This window comes from Chaetura pelagica, unplaced genomic scaffold (genome assembly GCF_000747805.2).
Source record: "Chaetura pelagica isolate M959 unplaced genomic scaffold, ChaPel_1.0 scaffold244, whole genome shotgun sequence".
NCBI classification, from domain to species: domain Eukaryota; kingdom Metazoa; phylum Chordata; class Aves; order Apodiformes; family Apodidae; genus Chaetura; species Chaetura pelagica.
Window position 1 is genome coordinate 3,433,276 of NW_009953719.1, and position 13,446 is coordinate 3,446,721.

The 13,446-nt window shown below is 39.9% G+C and overlaps 2 protein-coding genes across 2 annotated transcripts in view; both read left to right on the forward strand.

The window, feature by feature from the left end:
* FAM3B (family with sequence similarity 3, member B) overlaps positions 1 to 9,934 on the forward strand; it is a 19,940-nt gene extending 10,006 nt beyond the window's left edge. The window contains exons 2-8 of the mRNA XM_010000449.1: positions 3,539 to 3,682; positions 4,478 to 4,601; positions 5,295 to 5,353; positions 6,895 to 6,945; positions 8,098 to 8,185; positions 8,908 to 9,040; positions 9,845 to 9,934. Coding sequence (XP_009998751.1) covers positions 3,539 to 3,682; positions 4,478 to 4,601; positions 5,295 to 5,353; positions 6,895 to 6,945; positions 8,098 to 8,185; positions 8,908 to 9,040; positions 9,845 to 9,934 — 689 coding nt within the window. The remainder of the gene's footprint in view (positions 1 to 3,538; positions 3,683 to 4,477; positions 4,602 to 5,294; positions 5,354 to 6,894; positions 6,946 to 8,097; positions 8,186 to 8,907; positions 9,041 to 9,844) is intronic.
* Positions 9,935 to 11,915: 1,981 nt separating this feature from the next.
* LOC104391215 (interferon-induced GTP-binding protein Mx-like) overlaps positions 11,916 to 13,446 on the forward strand; it is a 36,084-nt gene continuing 34,553 nt past the window's right edge. Inside the window, exon 1 of the mRNA XM_010000450.1 lies at positions 11,916 to 12,022. Within this exon, the coding sequence (XP_009998752.1) occupies positions 11,916 to 12,022 (107 nt within the window). The remainder of the gene's footprint in view (positions 12,023 to 13,446) is intronic.

Here is a 13,446-nt window from a genome sequence, read left to right on the forward strand (position 1 = left end):
CGGAGCCCGGCCGGGCACGGGCCTGACCCTCTCGGGGAGCTGGAGGAGTCCAAAGGTCGAGTCTTCAGGAGATGATTCCTGCCCCCCTGTTCGTGCCCTGAGGAGGCGGGTTAGCGAGGTGCGGGCAGCGGGGAGACTTTAAGTAAGCTAAGCACACACCGAAAAAAAAGCCAACCAGACACCAAACTTAGCAACAGGAGTGTGGTTACTTTTAGTGCTTCAGTGGCTGCCGAGGAGCAAGCGAGCACCTGAGGGAGAAAGGAGATTGGGAATTGTTGTAAGATGGGACTGCCGATCGCCTGCTCGGCGGCCTTCCCTGCCCTTCCCGCCGCCGTCGGGCCGCCCGCAGCGCCTCTGCCTGCTCCTCTGCTCCTCTGTCTGCTGCTCTCCCTGCTCTGCCTGCCCCTCTGTCTGCCCCTCTGCCTGCCCCTCTCCCTCCTCTGCCTGCTTCTCTGCCTGCTCCTCTGCCTGCCCCTCTCCTTGCTCCTCTCCCTGCCCTTCTCCCTGCTCCTCTTCCTGCTCCTCTCCCTGCTTTGCCTGCTCCTGTGCCTTCTCCTCTCCCTGCTCCTCTGCCTGCTCCTCTCCCTGCTCCTCTGCTTCTCGTCTCCCTGCTCCTCTCCCTGCCCTCTCACCCTCCTGGCACCCCCAGCATTGCAGAGCACCCCTGGCCAAGTGCCTCTCCGTGGCAGCCACGGAGCCGGGGAGGTTTCTGCCCCCGGTCTGATGAGCACAGCAAGGCCCTCAGCCTTGGTGCTCAGTGGAACGAGGAGCCACGGCCTCTCCAGTCAGCAACAGGGCAGTCTGGCTTCTGTTAATGTAGACCTGGCTTTGCGTTTGATGACTCTTTAACTGCTGTGGATATCAGATCTTAAGCTCTCTTAACTCCCTTCAGTTTGTCTTGAGCTTATGGCTTGGCTGCTTTTGGCTGGGGTTTTGTGCGTGTGTATGCAGGTATTCAAATAAAGAGTGTATGTCTGCAGGACAGGTAACCTCAGTAAATCTAAGCGATCAGGGTGGACCCTGCTGGTAGGTAGGATCAGTGTGGTCCCTCGGTGCCTTCTGAATCCAAGGGAGCAAAACCAGAAGAGGGTTGACACTGAAAATGTTTTCCGACAGTTTTGAGAACTCAGTGCAAACTGAGCGGGAGAGTTGGTAAATGCATTCCTTCAACCTTGAAAGGCATATTTCAGCACTGCTGAAGGAGCTTGTGATTTAAGTAAAATATGGAACATAATAACAGAAATTATATCTTCTGTAGTTTCTCTTCTACCTTGGCAAAATGTTGTGCTGTTGAGCCTGTTTTGCTACAGGGTTGCTCCATAGTTTTGATGTAAAACAGAACAAAATTGTTGTAAAAATAAACCTGCTGAGCCCAAAACAGAAAGTAAAAGCAAAACAAAACCTGACTGATGGTCTCATAGATCGTTACAATGCACACAGACACACACTGAAAAAATAATCACAGAAATATTTAGATAAATATGTAGTCTTCACTTAAGTTTTCCTGGGTTTTGTCTTTGAAACTTGTGACTTGGTCGCATTTAAAAATTTTTGTGCATAAATCTGATGTTTTTATGTATTCAAAAGAGAAAAAGTAAGTTTCATTCCACATTACTCCTGCAGCTTCCTTTTTTGTGTGTGAACTTAGTGTTCACATTCCCTGCATGAATTAAATATTGGAATAATTTTTAGTTTTATTTTTAGTGCAGGTTTGCACCTCTACTAAGGGTAGAATGAGGCAGATTTCTTCTAGACTGAGGTAATAATTGCAAAGTTTGTTGTATCTCTGAAGATTCCTTATTTTTCATTCTCAATCTTAATCTTTTGGTAAAAATATGGAAAGTTTCTCAGAGTACCTTCCTTACAGTCACACAAGTGCACGTATTTATGGCTCCTTAGTACAATGACACTGAACATTTTAAGAGCTCAGATCACTATCTTAAAATGGTTTACTGTCCTCTCTGTTTTTCTTTTTTTTCTGAATCAGGAAATGAAAAACTGGGGTTATTTATAGAAGAACCTTCAATGTTCATAATTATCTGCATTCTTCCTCACTGAGGTTTAAGGACTGGAGCACAGCGGTGCTTCAGTTGTTGACTGAGTCAGAGAGGGCCACTTGCCACTTCTGTTGCTATTATAAAGAAGGAGGAGTTCAAGTGATAGAACTGCTCAGTGTTAGTTTTACCAGCCTGCATTTTCTACAGCGTTTGGTTAGGCTTTTTGTTTTTAAAGCTAGGCAGAATGCAGGAATAACTGCATGCAGAAATACAGGACAGGGAGTAGCTAGACAGGTGCAAACTTTACAGGATAATATCTGTTGTGTATGGTGGATTAGAAATGGAACTTGCATTAATGAATTCTGCTCTTAAGACAAAATGTCAGACTTCCTCCTGTCACGAATCAGCAGGAGCAGAACCTCCAGAATGTGAGTGTTGAACTAGTGTGTCTGTTCAGCAGTAAAAGATGCAGACCGGTTGGGCAGTAGTCACAGAAAAGACATTGGACCTGCAAAACAGGATTTGGAAACAAATGAACAAGTTGGTCTCATTCTAGAGAAAGGGTAAGGCAGAAATCTTTAGATTTATAAAAGGCAATTCTAAGAAGGAAGGGAGTGTCTTCCTGAGTGTAAACTGTTGTAAGGAAGATTTAGACTAGATAACACACAACATTTTCTAGCAAGTTGACAGAGTGAATGTATTGGATATTTTTGAACACTTGTTCCTTCAAAGTTGATTTTAAGGGCTATGAGCAAAAAAAAAATACTTATTTTCAGGTTAATGGACCATTATGTTCAAGGACACGTTTCTTTGCAGGTCAGGCAGTATATCTCATGACATCAAAACATCAGTGTGATAACCCGTTTTCAGCATCATAAATTAGTAGTGCATTTCTTCTAGATCAGGAATGCATGTTAGCATTTCTGATGAGGCAGAAGAGTAGTTATCCAGTATGGAATTTATTTGTATTTCTTCACAGCCAGGAAGTTTGTCAATCCTATTCTTTCCATAGTGTGAAGGGGAGGTTTAGGTTGGATATTAGGAAGCACTTCCTCACACAGAGAGTGATTAGACATTGGAATGGACTTTCCAAGGAAGTGGTGGAGGCACCGTCCCTGGATGTGCTCAGGGAAAGGCTGGATATGGCACTTAGTGCCATGGTCTAGCCAATGTAGTAGTGTTAGGTCATAGGCTGGACTTGATGATCTTAAAGGTCTTTTCCAGCCTTGCTGATTCTGTGATTGTGTAATACAGTTGAATCTCATGCTTCTTACGGGCATTATGAATGTGGATTGAGGGAAGTCTTGGGGGGAGTTTTCTGCTTGAAGATCAATTTTAGAAACAAAAGGGGTTGTCAGATATAGGAATGCAACAAAATGCTCTACTGCTGCATCTCTGAAGGCTGTAGTTAACACAGTATATCAGAAATAAAATAGCTGGTTTGTGTAGCAATGCCAGAGAAAATACAGGATTTTGTGAGTTGCTATGAAAACATTTTTATGTCTCTGTAGTTTTCTATTTATTTTTTTTTCTCTTGGCAGATTTTGTGAAATTAGCAGGCCTGCTGTTAACAGCATTGGCTGCTTGGTACTTGGGATACATATTTGCTTATCTTATACCCAATGAGACAATAACAACTTCTATTGCTAATCTTCGAGACTTTGGAAAGAAACCAGTGCTGAGGGGTATGTAGTTGTATTTCCTTTTTTTTTTTTTTTCCTTGTACTATATCTAATGTTGTGTATTTACATGGTAGTTTACAAATGGCTTGTTAGCTAATAAATTATTTGGTATGTGCTATTATAAGTATGAAGTTGGCTGTGTAAAGTTAATTAATTACTGCGAGTCTGAACTATTCCTTAGACAGTATCTTTGAAGAAACACGATGTCAGCGTCTATTTGCCAGTATGCAACTATAATTCATTTAATAGTAGTGTAAGTACACATTATTTGTTTGCTGGCACAAAGCTGCAGGTTCTATCATGTGCATTTTCCAGTTATAGTAAAGTGTTGAATCACTAACCAAACTTTGTGATTAAATTCTTATTATTTTTTCCCTCCAGTCTGACTGGGTGGCTTAACATGTAAATTTTTCTCAGGCTATGACTATGTTATCATGTGAAAAAGGCTTGAAATGAGAATGACAACTACAAACTTCAAACTCTTTGCAGGAATCCTTCATCCTTGTAGCTCTTGTTACCTGTTACCTGAAATAATTACTCTAGATTCTAACCAGATCATACTGTATGGGGCATTTTCCCTAGATAAACTAGCTCTTGAGCCCAGCAGCTGTTCAAAAGTCAGTGATAACTTAAAGACCAGGCAAATTTGTGATACTGTTGCCATAATACTGGAAAACTGTCGGAATCGAGTTATTTATGCATGTTTGAGCTTAGCATGTTGACATTAAGTGATGCTTTCCATGTAGAAACGGTTTATGCAGCATACAAGAAAATATTTTCTCAACTTTGTTGTTGTAGCCCCAGTCCCAAAAAGGCAGAAGTGTGATCATTGGTCTCCTTGCTTACCTGGGAACTATGCCTATCGGATTCTTAGTGGTGGTGGCAAATTAAAGCTGGCTAAAATTTGTTTTGAGGATGAGATGTGAGTACCAGTTTAGCTTTAAATCTAAGCAAGTGCTTTGTAATCTGAAGAAGGATGTTTCATTTTGGTTCTCTAGCTGCAAGTAAGTTCCTGTCAGGGGGCTCCTGTTCTGGTGATGAACTTCAGAATATATCTGACAGTATTTAACTCTTTCTCCTCTCCCTCCCCCTTTTTTTTTAAATACCTGATCTCTGGTTATTTTCTTCATTACTCTACATATAGTTTCAGGTACGATTTTACGTCTTCAAGGTTTGAGATAGCCAGTTTAGAGTATGTTGAATGGTGAACACCTTCTTAGAGTCAGGTTCTTTTAGGGCTTTTCAAACTGGACTGGTACAGTGACTTCAAAACCTTGCAATGGTCCTTTATGTAAATATAGTCCACACAGGATACTGCCACAAAACCACATTTTATCTGGTTGTGGTTTGTTTTTTTCTACCTTATCTTTCTGGCTGCATTTGTACAAAGTACTTTTTTTATCAGGCTCATTTCGAAAGACTAATTGTGGATTGTTGAAGGAAACTGACGTAATGTACAAGATTTTGAAGCCATAGATTGTTTCCTACAAAGTCTTTGAGTTAAATAACTGACGAAAACATGATCAGAAAGTGCCTTAGCATTGGTAAATATAACTTTGGATTAGAGCTTCTGGGTGGATGCATTCTACTGATACTATATTTATTTCCATTCCAGGCTTATAAGTGAAGAGAAAGGTAATGTTGGAAGAGGTATAAACATAGCCATTGTGAATTGTAAGTAAGAGAAAAAAAAGTTAATGTACTGCAATAATTTACAGAGGTTCTTGGGGGAATGTGAGTTTTCTTAGTAGATGAAAGGGAAAAATGGCAAACTTGATTCATTTTAAATGTAAGAAAAACAAATCTGTGTTTGAGAGAAAAAGCCTTTTGGATAAACAAAATAAACATATTCATAATCAGTATAAGAAAATAGAAAATGTGTTCATAGAAGCAGTATTATGTGTATTTTATTAGCTAAAAGAATTGCTTCTTATGTAACATGGCAAAATATCCATGACCTCCAGCAGTAAGACTCCACTTTCAGGTTCAGTCTGTGATAATATTACACATTTTTAAACAGCCATTTTCTGCATCATACAAACATTCATTTTAGCTACACTTTCATCACATTTGCAGGCAAAACTGTCCACCGTCTCCAACCAATTTGTAGTGAGATGTATTTTCTACATTACATTTTCGACATTTTCTACATTTCTACATTTTCTAATTAGGTCGGTCAAGCTAATGACTGTGCTCAAGAAGTTTCTTACGGCATCACGCTTTTATTCCATAATGATAACTCTTTCTTCTCTGAGGGATTATGGTCACTGGTAAGAAGGAAGACAGAACTATGAAGCCCAAGCTAACAACACAGAGAGAGAAAGAAAGAATTTTGTGGATTTCTGCAGTTCTCATGACAGCCTTTTCATTTTTGGGTGATCTCTGCTCAGAAAGCAGCCCAGTTCTGGAACTCTGTTTTATCACTGACAATTTTTTGCCCCCTTTTCCCTTCAGCGTGATAAACCTGCCATTTAGAATGCTATGTTTAGAAGAATTTGCCTTCATGATTTTACCATATGTGGATCAAAGATAAGCCAGAATTAGTCAGGAACTGCCAGATCTTCTCACTAGAAATGAGCTGACGCCCTCTAAATGGAAAAGACCCTCTCAAGTAGCAGGGCTATGTGTCTTGGATAACAAAAATCAATTAACTTGCCATGGATTTAGAAATTTGTACGTGTCTTGTAGATAGCCATCTAAACAGCAGCTTAAATAATTATTAATATTGACCAAAATGTTTTGGAATTGTTTGTATGCCCAGTTTCTGATATGGTAATGGTAAGTGTTGAGTTTCTGTCCACTGAGATTCAAATGCTGTGAAAGCCTGCACATCTGAAACACTGTGCAGAATAGTATTAAGCTCATTCAAAGAGCCTTATGCTTAACCAATTTTCCTCTTTTGGTTATGACTAGTATAGTATATGTATATATAAAAACGTGGAAGTACACAGTAAACTGAGTTCCCTCTTTAAAAAACAAGCTAATACTAATGTTTTAGTCACATACAGACTACAGAGACTATGTGAAACAAAATACTCTCCCCAAATCTTAAACATATATTACTCCATATGCCTTCCAATCTAAAAACTTAAACATAAGAAAACTCAGAAGCACAGTGATACACAAAATTAGAGATACCTAGCTTTAGCTGAAAATGCTCCTGGTTGAATTTAATGATTTTCACTTACATTTACACAACTTTTTTTTAATTACAGATAAAACAGGAAAAGCTACATCGACAAAATATTTTGACATGTGGAGAGGAGGTAGGGAAAAGAGTGTGATAGAGCTTTTTTGTTAGTGTTTCAGCATTAAGGCAAGACTTACATTTATATAATTATCCTGCTCTTTCAAATTGTATTATCAAAGGGGATTCACTAGAAACAAGCAGCTGTTTGCTCTGGTCATATCTGGTGACAAGTTTTACCAGAAAAGCTGAATTTCTCCTGTTGGTTGAGATAATTGTCTCGTTTGTTTGTTTGTTTTGCTCCTTTTTTTTTTTTTAATTGTTAGATTGTCATTTTTTAATATTTTTTTTTCCCCGTTATTTCAGTCTGGTAGGAACTTAAAGCACCTAAACAGGTACCACATCAATATCCTTTACTCAGCAAAATGCCATTCCTGACATATTTTGTTCTATTTTAGTTGTAAAATCATTATAGGGAGTATGCTGATCTGCCCTTTAACATCCTTCTGTGTAGCTAGAAAGATGATGTACTTTAAGAAGAGCTTTTAACACATTTTCCAAACTTTGAGCAGTGACAGTTTCCTTACCATGAGTAAGGACAAAAAATACTATGAGGCACTGAAAGCTACTTCTCTGACCATGTAAAAATGCTTGTGACCTTACATGCATGAATAGAAATCCCATTGAGACTAACCAGGGGCTACAATTTTATATATGGTATGTAGACTGTAAAGTCTCCAGGGTGCCTGTTACATTTTTTTTTATATGGCAACAAGTGTCTTGTGTATTTTTGGCAATTGCAGAACCAGTAAATAGCTTAGTGCTGCAAATAGTCCGCCTCTTCATGAAAGTGGATGTACAATGGGGTGTGTAACTTGGCTCTGAAGTTAGCACAGTAGTAGGAAGCTCACAGAGCAGAAATTACTCCTCTTGGGCTATTCCATGCTTTGCTTGCATGTGTGAGGTAAACATAAGAAACCATCTGTACACTTACCTCAGGCATAAATGGCTTTTGCAGAAGTTCAGAAGTATATTTGTTTACTACTGGGAAATACAGATCAGCTAGCAGCTTTCTGCACCTTTCAGGGTTAGAACTTCTTCCTGTAAGAAGAAAAATTGCCTAATTAGGTCTCGTTTTGAATAGACAAGGTTAAACAGTGAAAACAAGTTGAAAGTATGTGGAGTATGATATGAGTGTAATTAACAATCTCTTGTGTGACTGATTGAACAGACCATTCAGAAGAGATGGTGACTTTCATTAAAAATGCACCAGAAGGGTCTCTGCTTTTGATGGTGACTCATGATGATGGAAGCACCCGGTAAGCAACTTATTGATGTCAGGCTGAGAAGCAGAGCAATGAATAGCTTGAAAATCACTGTTGCTTAAGGGTGTAAAAAAGTGGTAAATTCCACTCTACAGTCACGGTTGTTCTCTTGTTCTTCTTGCCTAAAAGTTTTTGGTTCCATGTCCATTCAGTGCTTGCCTGTATCATGTATGTTGATGCTTCCAAAGACGGATAGATAGTGTTATATTTGTTTAGAAGGACCAGTTGTCCTCATGAAGGGTGCTGCTCTGGGTCACACCTTCTATTAAGAAGGTATCCACAACTCCAATTATAATGTATCTAGTTCACATTCCTTCTTATATCTTAACCTGATTCTTCACATCCTTTCAAACCTTTGGGTTTTTTATTTTATTTCATTATATAATAATTATACAGGGAAAGACTTACTCATTTGGTTGATAAACCATGATGCCTTTTTCCTTATTTAAGAAGGGTTAAAATGTCAAATAGTATTTTAGATATTTTTTTCTTTCTGCTATGCAGTTACAAACAGGTCATAATAATACTAGGAATGTGGAAAGGAGGAAGAAAAAGCATTTTGCTCTGTGAGTTTAATTGCATGCTACTAAGACATCTCTTAGAACTTCTCATTGTTGCCTCTGCTGACATTCTTATGTAAAGCATGAATCAGCTATGTTGTTTTTCAAAATTTTTCACCTGAATTTATAACAGTTTTATGAATTAAATTTTCCCAGGTTGAAAGATGAGGCCAAAAAATTAGTAGAAGAGCTGGGAAGTAAAGAAATACAGAATATGAAGTTCAGGTCAAGCTGGGCTTTTATAGCTGCCAAAGGCTTCAAGCTTCCAGGCGATATCCAAAAAGAAAAGGTCAGGTTCATTTTATTTTCACTTTGTGTTTGTTTGTGTATCGGGTGTAACATTCAGGTGCAGATATCATGGGTTAGCTGTAATTACTGTAATCTGGTCAGGAAGCCTCAGTCATACCAAGTAAGTTCTCCAAGGTATTATCATTCCTTGCCTTGGATCTGGGCCATGTGCTGACTTCTACCACACCATCACTAAACCATCTGTAGAGAAAGCTCAGAGGTGACAAGTGATTCTATAAAGTGTCAGTTTTGAAATGTCCAACTGACATGCAATATAGAGATTCACATTTTCTTTTGGAAGGACAAATTCCAAGGACTTCATAAAGACATTTTATATGAAAATTGGGCTGTCTCTCATTGGCTATGCAAATACATCCATGTTTGCATTACAAAACTTTTCTGAATAACTTGTCCAATTTCTTTTTACATCTGTGGTCTTCTTGTATCTGCTTTCTGTAAGCCCAGTGGTGCTCATTTGTATGAAAGAGACTCTACAGAAGCCAGTTCCTTTGATGATACTGACTTCCTCCAAAGGCATGTGAAAACTTCCATAGTTATTTTTTTCCCAGAATATTGATGCACTCTTCTTCGTATTGCAGAGCTTCTGCGGGAAAAAGGCATTCAATTTAGTGTAGACTATGACTAGTAGAATCTTCACCCATTGTGTCAAACAAGTACTGCAACGTGCTACTTAGCTGCCCAGTTCTTTCCATTACCTGCTTCTGTTGTATAAGGTTTGACAAACTAGTTTGTAAAAGGTGAACCAAATATTGTTGGTTTTTTTTGTTTGTTTGTTTTTTAACAGATAAATCACTCTGATATGCAGAAGAACAGATATGGTGGCTGGCCAGCTGAAATCCAGATAGAAGGCTGTATCCCAAGAAATCTGATTTAAACAAATGCATACCTCATTAATAAAGATGATTCTATATTTTTATATCTATGACTCTAGTAAATAAACTACAGAACCCAATAAGCATCTGAGCACTAATTGTAAAATAAGTCATATGCACAGTTTTTAACCTCTCTTTCCTCTGTGAGGTTTTACTATAAATGAAAATAAATAGGTATTTTGATGACACGTGGAAATAAAATGCTCTGGTTTAGAATTACACTGTTTAGAAAGTCATTCATAAAATACTAGGATTTTTGAAAGAGGTCACACACTGTCATTACTAATTTTAAGGTTTTGGTTTTGTTTGTTTGTTTGGTTTTAGTGTCTCTTTTCTTTGTGTTCCTTTTAAAGACTAATAAAAAATATAACTTTGTCTAAATTGTAGTATCAGATCACTAGGAATAAAGCAAATTATTTTATGTTAGTTTTTTATTAAATAACTTCACTTCTGTCCAGAAAATGTATGGAAATGGCAGTTATATTTGTTGAGCTGATTTTGGTGATGTTGACAACATGGAATAGCAATGTTAACACATAAAGGTCAAGTTACTTGAATTATTTTACCAAATTTAAGCTGTAAATCTACATGGTATGTTTTAAATATTTTTTTCATTCTGTAAGTTTAACTTATTAAAAAAGTGTAGGGACTTCATGGAAGCTTAAGCGTTATTCATGTTAACTGTAGAATCAAACATGTTCATGTAAGGAAACTTAAAGCCCTTTATTCTTTTTCCCTTTTTCTGAAGCGCATGAAGCGTGTCTGGACCTTTCTTAACTTGTGTTTGTCCCCTTTGTTGTTCAAAAGCCTCCCATGTGGCAGATTCCACAGCTTAAGTTGCTTTCTGTAGCATTTCACTGTTATTCTAGTAAAACATACTGAATTAACCTTAGAGGACCAAGGCAATTACTTGAAGAATAACTCATCGCTATTCTTTTTATCCCAGTCTATTATGTATCTGAAGACTGTCCTCATCAAATTTCTCATCCTGAGACTGAACCTACCTGGCATATTTTAATCTTTCTTTATGTTGTTCTCAACATTAAAACATTTGTTTAGCAGCAACTTTCTTAACATGCTGTGCTTCTAGTGAGTCCCAGCACTCTATGCAGCTACTTAGGAGTGTCCCACGCTCTAGACTTTGGGCAGGAGAAAATCAGAAGTGGTGACCTGAGAGGGTGGCTGCCAACAGGCAGCTTCAGTCTGCTCTTGTGTTCCGTGTTGCCTGGTTGAAGCCCCCTCAGTGGTGCCCCAAATCTCTACCCTTGTCTCTGCCACTACCTGCTTATAATCAGTGCTGTGTTCCCAGCAGCTGCCTGGTGTCATGTCCCCCACGAGTCCGTCAAGCTCTTGTTTCCTGCTACCAGTTTGTGAACTGCTCAGTAGCCAAGGGACACTGCCAAAGAAAGCAGTTACATTAATTTAACTCAATTTGACTCTGGGCACACTCACAATGGCTGCTCCTTATCACCTTGCTACTGATGAGATGGTTACAAATTGAGTACTTAAATAGCTGTCTCAAGATTTTTCACATCAAAGTCATTCTTTTGTTTGTTGGTTTGGTTTTTTTGGGGGGTTGTTGCTTGTTCAGCCTACAAATCTCGTAGGTCGGCGGCTTTGCTGTGACACTTTACACAACTAATAGTAAGTGCATGTGAACTGTTGTAACACGTACTGAACTTAGCCTCTTTCTTGAAAAAGGGATTTGGATGGAAGACTGTGAGGGACCAGCCCTTGGGACCTGTACTTGCTGGAATTGGTGTCAAAACCCCATTGTAATCCCTCTCATTGACGTCCCAAAAGGCCTTCCTGAGGGGATGGAGACAGTGCTGATGGCCTGCCTGCAGCCTGCATGTACATGGTTGGGATAAGGACAGTGATTGAGGGGGCAGAGGTCCACCCCAGCTGCTCAGGCTTATCACTCAAATACTCTTGCTCACCCTGGTGAAAGATGGGAGCTAGGCCTATGAAGCAGGGCGTGCAATGGTGGGCTTTGGGGACTTCACTGACACCAGCTCTCCCCTGTTGGCTGGCCCAACGCTGGATCCAGGACCGGTGATTTTCTATTATCACCTTAATAAGATTGAGGGGTATCAGACAGTCAAGCATTTCCTCAGACCATGACATTTTAGTCACTCCATAGAAGGGCCAGCTCTGAGACAAAGGTTGGATCCAGCCACATCTGGGCTTCTCTCTGAGAGGAGGTTAGAAAGCAAGGGGTTCCAATCTGAATCTCCCTAGGTTCACGGCCCTACCTGGGTTGTGAAAAGACCCAAGGCTCACTAGCAGTTGCAGGCTACTTCACAGCTAAGAAAACTCTATGCATCTGCTGCTGTTCCTTACACGTGTTTTAGCATGAGAGGAGAGTTACCACAGGCATCTGCCTTCTGTTTGAGCCTGTGGTGGGACACAGGTTCTGTGAAGATACGTCAGTGCTTATTCCTTGGGAGGTTTGAAGGAGTGGATTCCAGGTGCCTTCTGTGTGCTTCCAAGGGATGTTACAGCATTATTGTTAGTATTACAGGACTTGGCAATGCTGGTTGATGAGAAGCTCCATGTGAGCTGGTAATGGGCACTTACAGCCCAGAAAGCCAACCATATTCTGAGCTGCATCAAAAGAAGCATGGCCAGCAGGTCAAGGGAGGTGATTCTACCCCTCTGCTCTCATGAGACCCCCACCTGGAGTACTGTGCCCAGTTCTAGAGCCCCCAACACAAGAAGGACAGGGAGCTGTTGGCGTGAGTCCAGAGGGGGCCACCAAGATGAGCCGAGGGCTGGAGCACCTCTCCTATGAAGACAGGCTGAGAGAGTTGGGTTGGTTCAGCCTGGAGAAGAGAAGGCTCTGGGGACACCTTATAGCAACCTTTCAATACTTCAAGGGGGCTTATAAGAAAAAATGTGGGGATGTGCTTTTTAGCAGGGCCTGTGGCAATCGGAAAAGGGGTAATGGCCTTAAACTGGAAGATGACAGATTTAGATTAGACAATAGGAAGAAATTATTAACTATGAGGGTGGTGAGACACTGGCACAGGTTGCCCAGAGGAGATGTGGATGCCCCCTCCCTGGAAGTGTTCAAGGCCAGGTTGGACAGGGCTTTCAGCAACTTGGTCTAGTGAGAGGTGTCCCTGCCCAGGGCAGGGGGAGTGGAACTAGATGGTCTTTAAGGTCCCTTCCAACCTAAAGTATTTGATGATTCTATTTTTTATATACATATATATCTGTGTGTATATATATAAAAAAACACCTATATATAGATGTTACAGTGCTATCAAAGTTGTCCTGTGCTTTGGATAAAGTGACCTAACAAATTGTACTTGGCGTTCCTGTCATCTAGATCAATGCCTAAACATTTGGCTGGTGTATGTTCATTTTCTTAACTGTACAGCTTCATGTCACCAATTATTTATTCAGGCAGTGTTCATGTTAGTGGCAGAACATTTATTCCTTTACACTGCAATCACCCTTTGTTACATGCCTGAGTTATAAAAATAGCATAATTACAGCACCAACAGTT